Genomic DNA, 16898 nt, shown 5'->3' with positions numbered 1-16898 from the left:
TCGACTACATTCTATATTATAACAATAGCAATTGTTTGCTTGCTGAGCGTTAAGTTTCCTTCCCGTATACACTACTTAGAATTCAGAACTGTATTCTATAATGCATCCTAACAGTCTTTAACACGTTGCCTTTAGGTAGCTGTTTAATACTCCTTTTTTTTTATTAGATATTTTCTTTATTTACATGTAAATTTCTCCATTCCCAGTTTCCCCTCCAACAAACAAAGAAACAAACAAAAACAACAAAAACAAACCCCTGTTGCCTCCCCCTCCCCATGCCTGCCATCCCACCCTCTCCCACTTATTGGCCCTGGCATTCCCCTACACTGGGGCACAGAACTTTCACAGGGCCGTTAATACTCCTTTTTAACTGAATCAACAAGTGCAGGTCCACTGGCGAATTATAGGTTCTATTTGCACACAATGTAACTGCACAGAAAGTGACCATTTCTCCAAGCCTACTGCAAGTTCATGGTAGGTCAAGCAAAAGTGCAAGCCTGCTCCCATACTGGGGAATGGACACGCCCCTTCCTGGCATCCTTCTCAGGAATGGCCAATTTAAGCTAAGCTTATGAGTTGGTGAATTTCTCTGAAACTGGAGGCTCAGCTTTCCTTCCCAAGCAGGAAGTCTGGGGTAGGGTGCTCCCTGGTAGTAGAGCATCCTCTCCTGCTCCCTCCCATGCGCTCCTCGCAGTATGCCTTCTCCCAGATTCTCTTCCCTCCTTCCTTTCGTCTCTGTTTCCTCATTCACTGGTTCTATCCACACATCTTGGTTCTCTCTTCTTGATGCTATAAGTCTTATGCGTCTCCAGCTTTTTTAACGTTCTTCTTGAGTCATCTCTGGTGTTGACAGGAGACCAGTATTTATACCCTCAAGCTTCTAAGGCTACAACACCTACCCTGCCATCTAAAGAATGCCACAACTCATTGGTGACCTGAGTGAATTTCTGAGGCTCAGGTTGATACAGTTGCCCCATAGGTAAAACAATAAGAATAATCATGTTCATCTTTTAAAAGAACCAATAAGTTAATATACAGTTCTGAGCACAATGCCTAAGAAGTCCTACATTCTCACCTAATCTTAGCCATTATAATACACAGCACCTTCTATATTTACCTTTTCAATTGAATTTATTAACAGCAAGGCACTGTCTCAGCTTCAGAGAGATATAGTGGCTGAGTCTGTTCTGGGTGGTGAAATTGCCAGATAAACCTCTATTGCCAGAAGAGTTGTCTAGGATGGCCCTCTCAGAAATCCTCCAATACATCGATGACTCATTTAAAGAAACATACATTTAATGATAGGACTGAAAGTTGAGGATGAACATTGAAATGTTTTCAGAACAACTTTTGGCCCTGACTGAAAAGGAAAAAGAATAATGTTCTACCCTAATGGGGAAAAAAAAAAACCCCTGCCTAGTGCCCAAACATGGTGTACTGTTACTGTTTCTTGCTTTAAATGCTACCTGATAAGCAGAGGCTGGCTGAAGATTTGTCTCCACCCCAAGGGAAAGAGCAACTGTAAGAATCCTGTACATTCTAATGCCAGATCTCTGTGACTGGCAGGAGCCACAATGATGAGATTTTTTTTTTCAGGATTCAAGTTCCCTGTTGTCTATCACAAGAAAATTAGCATAAACCAGGAGAAAGATGCTCTGTGCTAAATTAAACACCAGGGGGACAGTGTTCTGAAGAAGGAACCTGAGCTTTCAAAATGTCTGTAAATTGATTAAAAAGCTTTCCGGATTAAGTTTCACCATTGTCTTTGCAACAAATTAAATGCCCTGAATCAGATAGCAATGGCTCTCTATTCCACAAAGAGCAGCTGGGAGAGTGGAGCTCTTTCTATTCCCTTTGGACAATCCAGAAAACATTACTCTGGCCCATGTGAGAGTGAGAGCAGCAACTCTCTCTGATGTGTGTTTGTCTCGTTGAGCAGTGTGCCTGTGGCTGAAGATCAGGGACAGGAAAGCCAGCAGCATCTGGTCTCCCTGTGTGGAGCGATTCACACCACCGTGCCATCGCTCTTCAATGGCACTCACTTGGCTTGCCTTCCCGTATCCCAGTCTCTAACAAAAAACTTGTTCGCCATTACTAAAAACAAAGTGTTAACCTGGGCCGAACAAACCTGTGATCCTAGATACTCAGAAAGTTAAAGCTAAAAAGGATCACAAGTTCATGACCTGCTTGTGCTACAGAGGGAGTTCAAGTCATGAATGGGAAGCTTAGAGACTCTGGTTTGAAAAAAATGGAAAAAGAATCTGAGGAAGTCTCCACTCCACGAAGGATCACTTTCTCATCAAGGACAAGGCCTAGGCTTAAGGCCCAGTACTGAAGAGCATACTTGAAAGTAAATTAATAATGTTAGAAATACTGGATCTTAAATGGGAGAAAAATCAAACTTGAACAAAAACATGAAGATCCTCTCTAGTCTCCTTCTAAGTCAAAACCCCAATTAACTGTGCAGAAAACTGAGTTGTTTTCCCCTCTGTTCAAGTCATGAGAGAGGGTCTCACTCTGTAGTCCATGCTGGCCTTCTTTCTGAGCCTCCCAAGTGTTGGAATTGAAGGTGTGTGCAGCTTGTCCAGCATTTTTTATTTTTTGTTTGTTTTGGTTTTTAGTGAGATGCACTCTAGTAAATTCTTATCATTGTTTAATTACATTAAACAAGGAAAAACTTCTCAGGCTTGGGATTAAAGCAATGAAATATTTGTACCCACGATTTTGACATATTATTCTTTGGACAAAGCTTTATATTAACACGTTAGTGATCTCTGGTGACTAAAACAAAATATCTCCCCTGACAATGATGATGAAAAGCATGAGGATGAGATTAAAGAGAAGATGGCACATCGATACAAATAACAAAAGCGAGTCTGGTTAGGCACTGTACAGTAGAGATAGCTGGACTCTAGTCACTGAGGCAGGAAGAGTGACATACTACTGGGTCACACAAGGCAGACATCACAGGGCAGGGGATTTGTGACCTGGATCTCCAAAAATGGTAAGGTTAGGATAGATGTACCAAGACTGGTAAAGATCGCTGTGGAAGGAATGGCAGAAACAAGTGTGTCTAGAAATTGTAGAAATGAAGAGGTCTACGCTGGTGTCAAGTATAGGATAAATGTGTGGGTGAAGTCAGAAATGATCCTGGAACGGAATTGTTCTTGATCTAGGTTAGCAAACAGCCATATGTAACTAGAGCATGTCTTTACATGTGAAAGTCATGGCAGATATTTACAGAAAGCTATGTGGCATCCAGTGGTGTAAATGGGGCAGAAGAATGAGAGGCTAGAGGAGTGTAAGTGAATACCAACAGGCACGCTAGTCTTTCATCCTGGACTCAGTGAGGCCTTGAACCGGTAGAAGCCCTGTATGTACAAGAGACACTGTAGACTTGTAGGCTATACACACCTATACAACATAGAGGGAAAGGGATGGAAGAACCAAGAATGATTTTAGAAGGTCGAGCCTGCAGGAGTGGAAGGACAGAAGCAGAAAACAGCGCAACTGTGAAGAAAGGTGAATGTGGTCCCGGATATTTGAAACTGAGGTGCGAAGGGCTAACGTCAGTGGATATCTAGGCTAGCGATGAAAACACAGAACTGGAGGTGTGGTTGAGATCTGAGGTTACTAGGATGAGTAGACTCAGAGGAGGATGAAGATGGGCATCCATCCATGTCAGCACCAGCCACCCTGTGTGGGTACTTACAGAGACACTGAGAGGTTTCCCTTCTTAGTCACATACCACAAACAGCACTGGGTATTGGCTCACATTAAGAAATTACAGAGGCACTGACTCACTTTTAGACCACAAAGGGGGAGGGGGGAAACTAAGCTGGGAGCTCTTGGACCTTACCCCTTGTCAGTTTTCTGAAGTGCAGTCGCCACTCTGATGATGTCATCAAGATCCTCAGCCCTTTAGTGAAGAGAAAGAGAAGTAGGTCAGTGGGGTGAAGCTAGACTGCCGGACTTCCTAGAATCTCTGGTGAAGGACAAGAGAGTCCATATTCAGGAATGATGTGTTTAACGGGCTCACAAGTTGATCCCATTGTCTCCACTTATGGTACAAACAGACACTAGCATACTTCACTGCAAATGAGGTCTCCATGCATGGTACGCACTGACACTAGCATCCTTCACTGCCAGTGAGCACTGCCAGTGACCTAGACCTCTGAACTCTCACAGAAGATGCAGGGACATCTCATGCCACATACAACACAATGTGGGTGGTGTCAAGTTTCATAAAACTTGTAAGGACAGGGACATCAGACTCCCCTCAAGTGTAAGGCATGTGTGTCATCTGTGCCTGAACCCGGGACTCTTCTGAGAGTCAAAAGGATCACACACACACACACACACACACAAACACAGAATTGATTCTTGGGAATAGCTCAGTCATTTTTTTTTCACTGAGAATTGGCTTATTATATTGACAAAATTATAAAATTATAAAATACTAATGTTGTAATTTTCCAGGTTTTTTTTAAAGCAAATTGGGTTGGAGAGATGGCTCAGCCATTAAAGGCTGGGCAATAATAACAACAGCAATAAAACAGTTTTTCTTACATATTTTTTTGGGATCATGCTGTAATGGCATCATTTCCCTCCCCATAAACTATCCCATATTACTACACACATACTCTTTTTCCGATTCATGAATCTTTTTTCATTAATTTTCATTAGTTTTTACATTAAGCACAAACTACTCAGCCTTTCTAATGTCAATTGCATGTATGCCTTTAAGGCTGACCGTATGGATAACCAATTAGAATGCTCTTCCCCTTTAAGGCTGACCTTATGGATAAACAATTAGAATGCTCTGCCCTGTGGAAGACTAGTGCTCCTTCACTCAGCACTCCATTTGTAGCCCCGACTGTCCTGGAACTCCCTGTGTTTACCAGAAGAGCCTCATGTGTGCAACAATCCTCTTGTCCCTGCCTCCTAAGGGCTGGGGTTACAGGCATGTGCCACCATGCATGGCTTTAAAAAGTACTTCTGGAAGCTATTATTTTTCCTAAATAATAAAGAAGAAACACAAACAAATATATCCATAATGAATGCTAAAGTAGGTGGGATGTAGAAAAAGGTGTGGATCAGGACCACGGTGCGGAGAGCAGGTCCTTGGGAAATGCTTCCTTCCCCAGAAGAAGCAGCAGGATGTGGAAGCCTGTCCTGACGGAGGGGCTGAGTATCTTCTACAGCGGGAGCCAAAGGAAAGCCTTTGTATTACAAGTTCAGCTAAGCAAGAACACTACAGCAGTGGTGTCCTATATCTTGAGGCAATGACAGGGATCACAGAGATGAGCAAGCTTCCTCCCTTCAAGGGTTTCATCTCACGCTGTCCTTGTGTTCAGACAATTCTGCATTTGCAATGGTAAATCTTGTAACAAATTTAAAGAACAAGAACCTACCAAAAAAAAAAAAAAGTGTGTGACCTAGGCAGGCACAGTGCCTCACTTTAATAGGCACTCTGGAGGCGGAGGCAGGTGGATCTCTATAAAACTGATGCTGGCCTTGTGTAGTAACAAGTTCTAGGCCAGCTGAAGCTACATAGTGAAACTTTGTCTCAAAAACAAAGAAACAAACAAATGGTTTACTCATTATAGCTAAAGTTAGCAAGAAAACTGATGTTATCTAATTTATTATTTCAAAGCATTCCAACAAACATGTTTTAGCATTGGCACAATTATATACACACAGACAGAGATTGGTACCTTATATTTCTTTCAGCATGTTTTTCGTTTTCTCCACATGACCCCACTGTAGTTGCATGTATCTGCCTATATTTTAAAAATAATGCCTGTTAGGTAAGAAACTCCTCTATGTTAAATTTAGATGTATGAGGTGACATTTGTGTTCTGAAATATATGTTATATTATTTGGCAAAAATTTCACCTTAGTCCTTTGTATTGGCTAAAATTCAACCATTCCCCTTCTTGAAGGTCTAAAAAGTACAAGGTGCAAATTTTGTAATATCAACTTATTTTCAGATGTTTTAAACCACAAGGTACATTTAGCCATATCTGATCTAGACAATGTTCATTTATTTCCACTCATCAAAGCATTTTGTCCTTATCTCTATCAGATTAATGATGTAACTAACATTTTAAATATCAAGAATAATTCTTTTGTTGTTAGGTACCAATATAATATTTTTTCTTAGAGGTTTATTTCATGTGACTACTTCTAAGAAGTGCATTTGCTCGGGAAAGATGAGAAATTAGTCTCCATTTCAAATACTTCTACCATACCAAGAAGGGCCATGTTAGAGTGGCAGCAGAGAATTGTGCGGGGCTAGGTTGTTAGAATTTATGAGACTTCTCTCTCCTCAGACTGTGGTTGACTTAGGGTGTTAGAATTTGAGACTTCTCTTTTTCCTCAGACTGTGGTTGACCTACTTAAACATTCTTGCTTATTCTCACGAGCTATATTCAACCATTTTTTGTTCTCCTGAGGACATGTGTTAATTACATAGAAAACACTTCCCTTTCATATCTGTTCATTAAAATCACCATGCTGTGATTAAAGCAATCAGGGTTTTTAAAACAGGCAAGTTGCCCCAATTTTATTTTTTGGATCATTAGTGGAAGAAAGAAATGAGAATAGTAAACGTGGATTTGACCAATTCCTGTAGAACTTAGCTTTTTCTGAACATAAACATGTGCAGCCCTCTAGTGTTGATGCTTTTTCCTTAGAATTTAGGTGGTACAAGGGCAACTTACTTCAGCTTCTTTTTAAAAATCTATTCTAATTATGACTTAATTGCTTAATACTATAAGACTGAGAGGGCCAATCAGGTAAGCAAGGAAGCTTGAGAGGTTGCTCGTACGTGATAATTATAATCATTGCAGAAATGAAAAGTTATAGAACTAATCCATATCATTAATTAGTTCAGTGGGAAACTATTCTCCCGACTCATTAAGGCAATATCCTAAGGACAAAATTTCAGAGGCCCCGGGGAGATCTTGGGTAGAAGCGCTGCAGTTTTAGCCTCTAAGGATGAACACACAGTGCCACACACCCCTGTTCTTTGGTCAGGCTTTCTAGCAGGCCATCCTCATTTTAAAAAGTGCTTTTATAATTGTGACTTATGGTTAATAGTTCTGTATTTACATAAGAACAGCTCTGTGTCTTACATGGTGTCAAAAATCCTCCTCAGGAGGCAACAATACAAAAGAAGCCAAAGTAGGCATCCAAGCAGCTCCGACATCTCAGTCTCCAGAGGGACGCTGGGACTCACTCAATCTCCAGCGGGACGCTGAGACTCACTCAGTCTCCAGCGGGGCGCTGGGACTCACTCAGTCTCCAGAGGGACACTGGGACTCACTCAGTCTCCAGAGGGACACTGGGACTCACTCAGTCTCCAGCGGGGCGCTGGGACTCACTCAGTCAGGGACTCAGTCTCCAGCGGGACACTGGGACTCACTCAGTCTCGAGCAGGGCGCTGGGACTCAGTCTCTCAATGAAAAGATGAAAAGAATGGGATGCCATCTTGAGAAATAGTTCAAGGGACACATAGCAAGACTGTCAAGCTTCTGATTTGGACTCTAAGTATTGATTATAAAGTTCCAGAAGTTCAAAGTAGAAAAGAAAGCATGTTTTTCTTGACTTAAGAAATAAGTGATTTGGAATAGTCTTAAAAGTTTTTGATAGTTTTGAAATGAATAAAAAATACTTTAGTTAAAAAAAAAATCAAGTAACAGCCTAAAGGTATTTCTAGCATAATTGAGGGTTTGAGTGGTGATGCAGCCTGAGTATGTCCTTTATTAGAATATGTAGCTCTCAATGGGAAACTTAATTACAAGGAAACAGAAAGGGAATATAACTTGTATGTACTTTAATAGACACAATGTATACCTATATACAACATCTATGCATTTACATCAGTGCTAATGTGTAAGAGACCTCCATATGAACACTTTTAGTTCTATTTATCCATAACTGATTCAAAGGTATAGTTCCAGAAGACAAGTAGAAGCCACTGCTATTCTAAAGCAAAAGTAATTACACATATGTATTGATAGAGTTAGGAGTTCTGAGTCTTGCATTAGTGAATGCCCACAGAAAGAATAGCCATGCTTTCCACAAAGCCAGTCACAATTTCTTACTCTCATTTCCCTTCTACATCCTGGCAAGACATTTGGAAGGGCGAGTTCTTACCTATGGTTGCGCCTCAGTTGTTTAGGAGAAGCAATGGGAGAACAGGGCTTTGGAGGCAGTGGAGGGTGAAGGGCTGGGTCCCTGTGAAACAGAAAACAGCAGCTCATTAAACCATGGAAGCCGTGTGCATTGTAATATCTATTAACCAACAACATTTATCATGGGGATCTCTCTAAACTCACGGCCCCCTGTGTGGGGAGCCTGAAAGTCAGACGCCACGGAGCACAAACCCTAAGGAAGTTGTATGTTGAATACGGGTGTTTTAAAGGCCCACTCCCCTGGGCTTTGGGAATCCTTAACGTTTGGAACTAAAGTTGGAACTAAAACATGCCCTTTAGTTGGCCCAGCACTTTGCTAGTACATTTAGCCAGACGTGGCATTTTGAGTCATCACATGACTCAAATGGTTCCCTGGTATTATGTCTAAGCTTCTTTAGGGATGATGCCAGCTCACGGGCCACCATAGAAACAGCAAGAAGGTTTCTCACACTTTAGATATCAAAGAAAAGTTGGTTTGGAGACTTTTAACTAACTCTTGACTTGAATATTATCAGCACGTGACACCTCAGTGCTGACCAAATGTAAACTATAGCATTAGCCAACCTTCAATGAGGCACCGACGTCAGCCCCGAAAGGCCACATGATGGAGTAGCAAGGGAACAGGAAGTGGGCAAGTATGTTTAAGTGTGACTAAAGTCAGCTCTTCCTGAAGCCATGTGACTCTCAGGCTTCCCTGCCTCCCACCACTGCCACCTTAACGTTTCTCTTTCAGTTGTCCTGAGGCTGAGTCCAAGCTCTTCACAGTCTGATCTTCGAGACCTGCTAAGTAGATACTCACTCAGGATAAGGCTACCTGCATAGGAAGCGGAGCTCCGAGGCAACCTCATCCTGCTACTTCATCTTAGTGAGCTCTCTAACAGGATTGGTGGGCATTTTCAGGACTGAATGAGATCATAGTTTTAGTCAGCAAACACTAAAATCACTTGGTAGCTTTCTGTGTGTGATGTACTCTATGAAGTAGATAATACTCCTCTCTTTCTCTCCCTCTCTCTCTGTTAAAGATTTATTTATTTTATGTATATGAGTACTTTGTAGCTGTACAGATGGTTGTGAGCCATCACGTGGTTGCTGGGAATTGAACTCAGGACCTCTGATTGCTCCGGCTCCTCTCACTGCAATCCCACTCGTTCCAGCCCAAAGATGTATTTATTATTATATGTAAGCACACAGTAGTTGTCTTCAGACATACCAGAAGAGGGTGTCAGATCTCATTACAAATGGTTGTGAGCCACCATGTGGTTGCCGGGATTTGAACTCAGAACCTTAGGAAGAGCAGTCAGTGCTCTTAACTGCTGATCCATCTCTCCAGCCCGAGATAATGTTTCTTGTTTCCAAAAGGCTTTAAATATACAAACAAGTGGTGTTGTACAAAAAAAAAAGAAAGAAAGAAAGACAGACAGAAAGGAAGAAAGGAGGAAGGAAAGGGAGAGAGGAAGAAAGGAAAAAAAGAAAGAAAAGACCAGAGTGAAGACAGAGCATAAAAGGGGAGGGGCTCCATTTTATTTGCATGGGGGGTGGGGCCTCTGTGTAAGGCGACATTGGAGCTGAGACTTGCAGGAAGTGATAAATACCCTGAGGACAGCTGGAACACCAGCTTGAAGATGACATTTGACACTTGAAACTTTATGAGGCAAGCAAAGAAATTATTGTAAAGAGAGACAAACGGGGAGCTGAGGATTCCAGCCTCACAGCCCATGGTTTTTAAGGGTCAAACATATGAGAAGTTAAAGCAAAGGAGCTGAAGGGAGGAGGGTGGACAAGGAAAAGAAGGGAAAAGTGAGGAGGTGGGTTCCCGGAAATCAGCTGGGCAAAGCCCCGCCCAGCCTGACGGGCAAACCAAGGAGGATGAGGACTGTGACCTTAGCATGGCTCTGGCATAGTGGTCAGGGCATTGGTAACCCTGACAGACACAGCTCTGATAGAATTCGGAGTATGTGCGGGTGGGGCTATAGGCACTATAGGAGAAGACTTGGGAGAAAATGTGAAAGAAGAAAGATGAATTAAAATGGATGTTTTTGGAATGTACAAGGGCACGTGACTGTGCATGTGTGCATGGGTGCGTGTGTGGGTGTGTATGTATACATGTGAGTGTGTGTGTGTGTGCCTCTGTGTGTGCATGTGCCTCTGTGTGTGTGTGCCTCTGTGTGTGTGCCTCTGTGTGTGTGTGCATGTGTCTGTGTGTGCCTCTGTGTGTGTATGTGCCTCTGTGTGTGTGCGCGTGTGCATATGCATGTATGTGTGTGTGGGTGTGTGTGTGTATGTGTGTGTGACTTTGTGTGTGTTGGTCTTTGGTAGAAGCACAGACTCACTGTATCAAAAGGAACAGAGGAGACCAGAACTGCTGAGTCACCTCAGTTGACTTGAGGAAAAAAAGAGAAAGTTGTCTCTTGTCTATTTCTATTATCTAAGGAAAAAAAGAAAAGAAAATCAAAGCCATTGATTCAAAGTGAGGAAAGCAAGCCGGAGTTGGAAAGGGAGCAAGATAGGGTAGCATGTGAAATCTTTCCCTAAATGAGCAGGAGAGCGAGCAGACCCAGGTAACAGCATGCTAGTTTAAGAGATTATTATACGATTATATATGCATCTTCTTAGTGCTTCTTGTTGATTAATTAACTCAAACAATGCTTACTATAATCCTAGAGCCAGGTGTTACTTTTTTCTCCCCATTCTACAGATGAAAAGACTGACCTAGAAACAGTGAAAATAAATACCTTATAGTTATACAAATTATGCAAGAGGCCTAGTGGGGAATGTGAGCACTGGCCTTGGCTCCACACCCCTCCTGGCTGCCTCTCAGGAGATCCTGGACACCTGCAGTGGTACAGTGTGGAGTTAGACGGCTTCGTTCTGAACATCGTTTTCTCTTGCCATAGTCAGCTATTTGGAAATAGACTAAACAGAGGCTTAGAGGTGGATAACTTCCCAGTTCACTCAAGAATGCAGCAGATGTGACAGCACAGGACCGGGTGGGGGTGAAAGCTGAGGATTAAAACAAACACTGTGGAGTCAAGAAAAAATAGGATCTGAGAATGTGGCTCTATGGGAAAGGTGGCAGAACTCATGAGCAGTTGTTTAACGTGAGGCTGGGGAATTATTGCACTTTAGATTGGTTCCAAAGAGAGATAACAGGACAGAGGAAGAAAACCTTAGAAACTGACACTTCGCTGGCTTGCGGTCGTTTACAAGGAAGGGCCCAGCCTGTGGGCAGATGAGCTAAGCTGAAGATCTTTGGAAAGGAGGCCAAGAGTGTGAAAGCTTATAGGGGGAGGGGGCTCAACCTTGATCTAACAATCACCAAATACTGTAACAGGGTCTATAGGTGCTTATGAAAAACAAGTCTGATGTCAGAGTCTTCAGAGATGGAAGCTGAGTGACTCAGAGACCTTCAGAGGAAGCTGTGGGGAAGAAAGGCACATGGCAACATGGCTTCCAAGGAGAGGTGGAGGGTGAAGGAGAGAAAGAGTTAAAATCAAAAGGGAGGAGAAGTGGGACCAAACAGCACCACAGCCTTTCCTCAACTGCTGTGATATGTAGGCACAGGGGAAAGCCCTCACGTAAAGAGGAGTGGAGGTGTCACTCACTGAGAGAAAGGATGCAGAGTTGGATGATAATGGATGCAGAGCAGAAGGGTTGGATGTGGGATGATATCAGCTGGGATAAGATCAGGGGTAAGCATCTGTGATGATGGTCTAAGTGGTTGAAAATGACCTGACTGGATTTCTTGTGGGGTCAATGGATACATGCCTAGAGGCCGTGACAGGATTTTACTAAGGCTCTTGGGATACACAGGGCACAAGGGTTTCCTGGCTTTGGGTTCTGTACCAGCAGGCAGGAGCCACTAGAACAATTTGCAAGGAAATGCTCTCCCCATCTTGATTTAGTGTCCGATTATTCCATTTAGATTGACATCACGATCTTTTCTCAAAAAAAAAAAAAAAAAACCATGTGTTGGGTACATACATCAACTGATAACTTGTAGTGTATCTGTGAGGATTTGCTGATCAAACCCTTTCCTTCCAGAAGTAGACAGAAGATATGGAAGGATCAATCCCAGGTAAGACTAGTACTGCACAGGGCACCGGATATGCAGACAGGCTGGAGAGCAGTAACCACACAGAAGGGGCGGCTATAAAACAGAGCCTCGGGTCTATGTCAAGCTTTGCTTATACCAGATCCGAATCAGTGGAATGTGAGGTTTCTTCTAACTTAGAACGGCTGATGCTTCAAAGAGTAAATACTTGTTGAGTGAGACTGGAAGGTAGACGTTGTCAGAGAAAAAAATAGATCTAAGATGGTGGAGTCATGAAAGCCAAGATCTGAGGTGGTTATGGGGTCATGAAAGCCAAGAACAATGAGCATGCGTGGTTCACTGGGTGGTAGGTTTGCACCCTGCTGGGTCAGCTGCTGGGCAATGTCCTGCGTGCTTCACTTCACCTCAGAGGAGCTTCCATTCGCATCTTTGCGTTGATAGCCACAGATGGCGGTACCCAAGCCTGGGGCGAGGGGAAGATGAGAAAAGTCATTCACAGTGTGCCAGGAACATTATGTGTTCAAAGCAGGGGGATTAAAAGGGAAAGCCGGGCAGGAAGCTGTGGCCTGGAGTGTTGTGAAGGGGGAGGAAACAAAGGTCATTTATTGGCGTGATCTTAATTGAATTCTGCTCTGAGACGTGATGCTTGAGCTCGGATAGCTCCCACTCTCTCTTCTCTGCCCTTCCTGGCACCCCACAAGCTTGCGCCAAGATCTTACACCACCACGTTAGTGGATTTTAACTGTAAAGAGTCGCTTCAAGGAATACAAAGGCAGTTTTCAAGAGAAACCCATGAAAACGGTCAGACTGTGACACGAAGATCAGATTGGGGTTGGGGAGTGGAGGGTCCTTCTAGTAGAAAGATCCGTTTGCTTATGTTGCCCGCTTTTCAGATCACTTCTGGCCCTAGAATTTTTCCGGGGCAATGTGCTTGGCTCCTGGACTTGAATTCCAGTCTTAGTTGGAGGTCATTTCTCTTACTGGAGCATGGTCCTGGGTTCCATCAAGGACAACAGACGCACTCATCTGTGAGCTTCGCTTGAACAGTTCATCGCATGTCTTTCTTGTTTCACTCAAATAGCATTTCCATTGCAGCAACAGCAAAGGAGCTTGTATGGACCAAGAAGTGAGCTCTCGGCTGCTCCTGCCACCATGGCTGCTGTCCGCTGCTGTGTTGCCCTGCACTGAGGGACTCTTATTCCTCTGCAGCCATAAGCTTAAATATCCTCTTGCATCTACAAGCTGACTAGGTCATGGTCTTTTATCACAGAGATAGGAAGGTCGTTGATACAGTCACCTTATCAATTTAGGAATCTTAAGGGTGGGTGAGGGCCCGGGACCCCCAAACTGCAATTCCAAATATTGAAATCCTCAAATATCAAAATCTTCAATGTCTACATGCCTTAAAGTCCAAAATCTGAAATATAATTCTAGAAAAATTTAAAATTAAAAATACTCTAGGAATGAGTGTGTATCAGCATCAGCAGGATCTCAGGATCTCACATGCTTCGTTTCATTTGTTCCATAAGCATAACATGTGGGTGCATTTTTTTCCCACTGGGAGTTCGGAAGCTGTATACATCTCCCCACCACATTGCTGGCAAGCATCTCAGCCAAGGTTTTTGTACAGACCTTTTGATGTCAATCACATGCTTCTTTTCTCTTTACCACACTACATCTAATCAAGTGTTTTAAATGCAAATTTATTTTTCAAAGGCTGCTAAGCCAGTCCTGGTGGTTCATCCTTACACTCCAAGCCCCAGGGAGGCTAACTCAGGAGGCTTTCAAGTTCAAAGCCAGAGAAGCAGCCATGATCAGCTCAAGAAGTTGTTCCCACAGCCACCCCAGTTTTAGTGTTAGGATAGATACCAGTGTATGGAGCTAGAAAAAGTATACCCCACCCTTGCAAAGAGCTTACAAGGCACAAGGCCATGTTCAAAGGAAAACAACTGTAATGATGTGACTTTCTAGTGGCTTGGGGTCACTTTACTAAATCCTGAGCACTGAATCAGAATTTCAGGGTGTCGGCACAGCTTTTGGCCTACTTTGTATGAGCACAGAAACCGTGCTAGTTCTTCTTCAATCTCTGTTTCTTTACCTAAGAGACAGGCTGGTCTAGATGGTTACTCAAGAAGACAGAGACTGCAGAGAATTCTTCATTCCCTGGAGATCCTGGCTATATTTTTTTATAGACCAAGTAACTTGACATTTGAGTACTGGGGTTTTCAAACATATGTGGATATTGTACCTAATAAAACATAACTTTAGATTTGATCTAGAACATAAGTGCACACAGTTGGTTCTCTAGAATAGACATGGTCTGTTTCCCAACGGCTGCTCTGCCAGAGCAGGGTCAGGTTATGGCAAGGAGTGCTCTAGACCCTTCTGGTAATGGGGTCTAGACTAAAAAGGCCAACAAATCATAATGCATGGGCCTTCTTGAGTTCCCATAAGAGTGAATTAGTAAGAAAAGAATTAGTTAATGCCTTAATTGGCTTAATCATTTACAAGAACATAACTTCAGATTTGGTTTTCCTTTAGCAACAGAAAAAAACATAAACTAGTACAGATGGTCAATAGACCCAAAGAGACACAACTTCTAAAATCTTGGTTCAGTCAGACTAGCTTTTAGTTCTTAGGTAAGTTTTGCAAAGATGTAATCATCATCATCATCATCATCATCATCATCATCATCATCCAGGAATTATCAGGTGAGGTGGAAAACACATCAGCACTAAAATAGTGTCTACTCAAATGGATCGACTCAGAGGGGAGCCACTGAAAGGGATAGACTCAGAGTGGATCATAGGCCTACATATAAAACATGAAACTAAAAGATATTTAGAAGAAACACTTTGTGACCATGGGTTAGACATGATAGCAAAGGCATAATCCATTTAATGAAACCTGAAAAATCAGATTTCAGTATGTTTTTTAAAAAAAAAATTTGTTTTAACAAATACATGGTTTAAAAAGTTATAAATTATATCTCTGAAAAAAGACGTGTGTTTTTAAAACTCTCAAAACTCAGAAATAAGCAAATACAACACCAAAAAAGCAAAACAGTGAATTGTGTACTTCACAAGAAAAGATGTACATTTGACAAACAAAGATACAAAAGGACACACTGCACAGCTGGTCCCGAGAAAAGCAAATACCTATGTATTGAGTACATATTAGAATAGCTGAAGGGGGCTTTTAAGCTGAAAATACTAAACAACATTAAGGAAATGTAGCAAACAGAGCTCTTATCCTTTGCCAGTGTGCACGCAAAAGCAACAGACATTTTGACCAAAACGCGATGCGGTCTTTCCAAAGCTAAGCATGTGCTTAGCATGTGACCTAGCACTTGCTGGCGTTTGCTTAAGAGAATCGTTTGCGAACCTTCACACAAACCACAGGTACTGTTTGAAGCCTTGAAGTTGTTTTCCTTCAGTGAGTGGATAAACTGTGTTCGTCTCTCTGAGAGGACACCACTTGGCAATCAAACGGAAAGAGCACAGAGGGATGGCGCATGCCCTCGATACATTCAAAAGACTACATCAACCGTGAATCTGCTGGGTGATTTTTTTTTAAGAGCTGAGAGATGAGAAGACAAAAAAGCACACTGCTCCACTCCCCAAGTACAGAGACAGTCTTAGGAAAAATAATAGTCCTTACAAACTCCTCCTCCTTCCAAAGTCCTCGGAAGACACTTGATTGATACCCCCCCACGACCCCGAGGGCACCACATCCACGCCTCCCTGCCACGACCCCCAGGGCACCACATCCACGGCTCCCTGCCACGACCCCCAGGGCACCACATCCGCGGCTCCCTGCCCGAAGCTTTGCTCCTAAGTCCCCTTCCCCTGCTTACTACACACGGCAAATCCCCCTGGTCTTACGGTGCTCTACTTCTGCTGCATCAGTAGGGAAGGAAATCTGAGTTAAGTGACTCTCGCTACAATTTGAAGGACCCAAACCAGCCATTTAAAGGTGCCAGAGCGTGCGTTTGTACTTTGAGAGAACATGAGCAATCTCTGATAGAGATTGAGATGATACCGCTAAACAGCAAAGCTGTTTGTTTCTTGTCCAGCCTGTCCGGCTTTTATGGTTGAGCCAGGGCGATGTTTTGGTAAGTGACAAGTCCTAAGTACCCTGACTCGCCCAGCTCTTTTCCTCATCTCTGCTTTGGACCGGAAACGCCTCTGCTTCAGCAACCTCATTGGTCTTTGGCAGACAGAGGAAAGATAGGGAGCCAAGGAAGGGAGGGGCCACAGAACTCCGCACTGGGCAAAGTACTGGTTCCACTTGTCGTGAAAGTTGCTTAAACCTGATGTGGGGGGCGGTCTGAGTTGTCCCTAAACAACTGAAGAGAAAGCAAGTCCTTGTTCAAGGTCAAGGCCTTTACTTGTTCTGCTAAACAAAGCTTTCTCATTCTACTCAAAAGCCATTTCAATGAAAGGACAAACCTTGACTCAGGTTAATGATGCATTATTTTGGATGTTTAAAATATATGCAGTCTGATACACAGGCATGATTTTTTTTAAGTTATCTATACTCCGGCATGTTACTAAGTGCAGACAACATTAATATTTATAAGAGATTCTAGTTAATGTAAAGATTTTTGTTGGGATGAAAATGAAATCCACTACTTTTTTTTTTTT

The 16898-nt window shown here is 42.8% G+C and overlaps 1 protein-coding gene across 10 annotated transcripts in view; it reads right to left on the bottom strand.

Annotated features, from left to right (window-relative positions):
• Scel (sciellin) overlaps positions 1 to 16898 on the bottom strand; it is a 102671-nt gene that overhangs the window by 42107 nt on the left and 43666 nt on the right. For 8 of the 10 annotated variants that reach the window (XM_031361340.1, XM_031361339.1, XM_031361336.1 and 5 more), the window contains 3 exons: positions 8164 to 8244; positions 5718 to 5783; positions 3860 to 3919 (listed from right to left, as the gene is read on the bottom strand). In XM_031361340.1, the coding sequence (XP_031217200.1) occupies positions 3860 to 3919; positions 5718 to 5783; positions 8164 to 8244 (207 nt within the window). The remainder of the gene's footprint in view (positions 1 to 3859; positions 3920 to 5717; positions 5784 to 8163; positions 8245 to 16898) is intronic. The other 2 variants (XM_031361342.1, XM_031361343.1) reach the window with 1 other exon arrangement.

This window comes from Mastomys coucha, unplaced genomic scaffold, assembly GCF_008632895.1.
Source record: "Mastomys coucha isolate ucsf_1 unplaced genomic scaffold, UCSF_Mcou_1 pScaffold9, whole genome shotgun sequence".
Taxonomy (NCBI): domain Eukaryota; kingdom Metazoa; phylum Chordata; class Mammalia; order Rodentia; family Muridae; genus Mastomys; species Mastomys coucha.
Note: the sequence above shows the minus strand (reverse complement) of the source record. Positions and strands in the feature narration are given on the sequence as shown.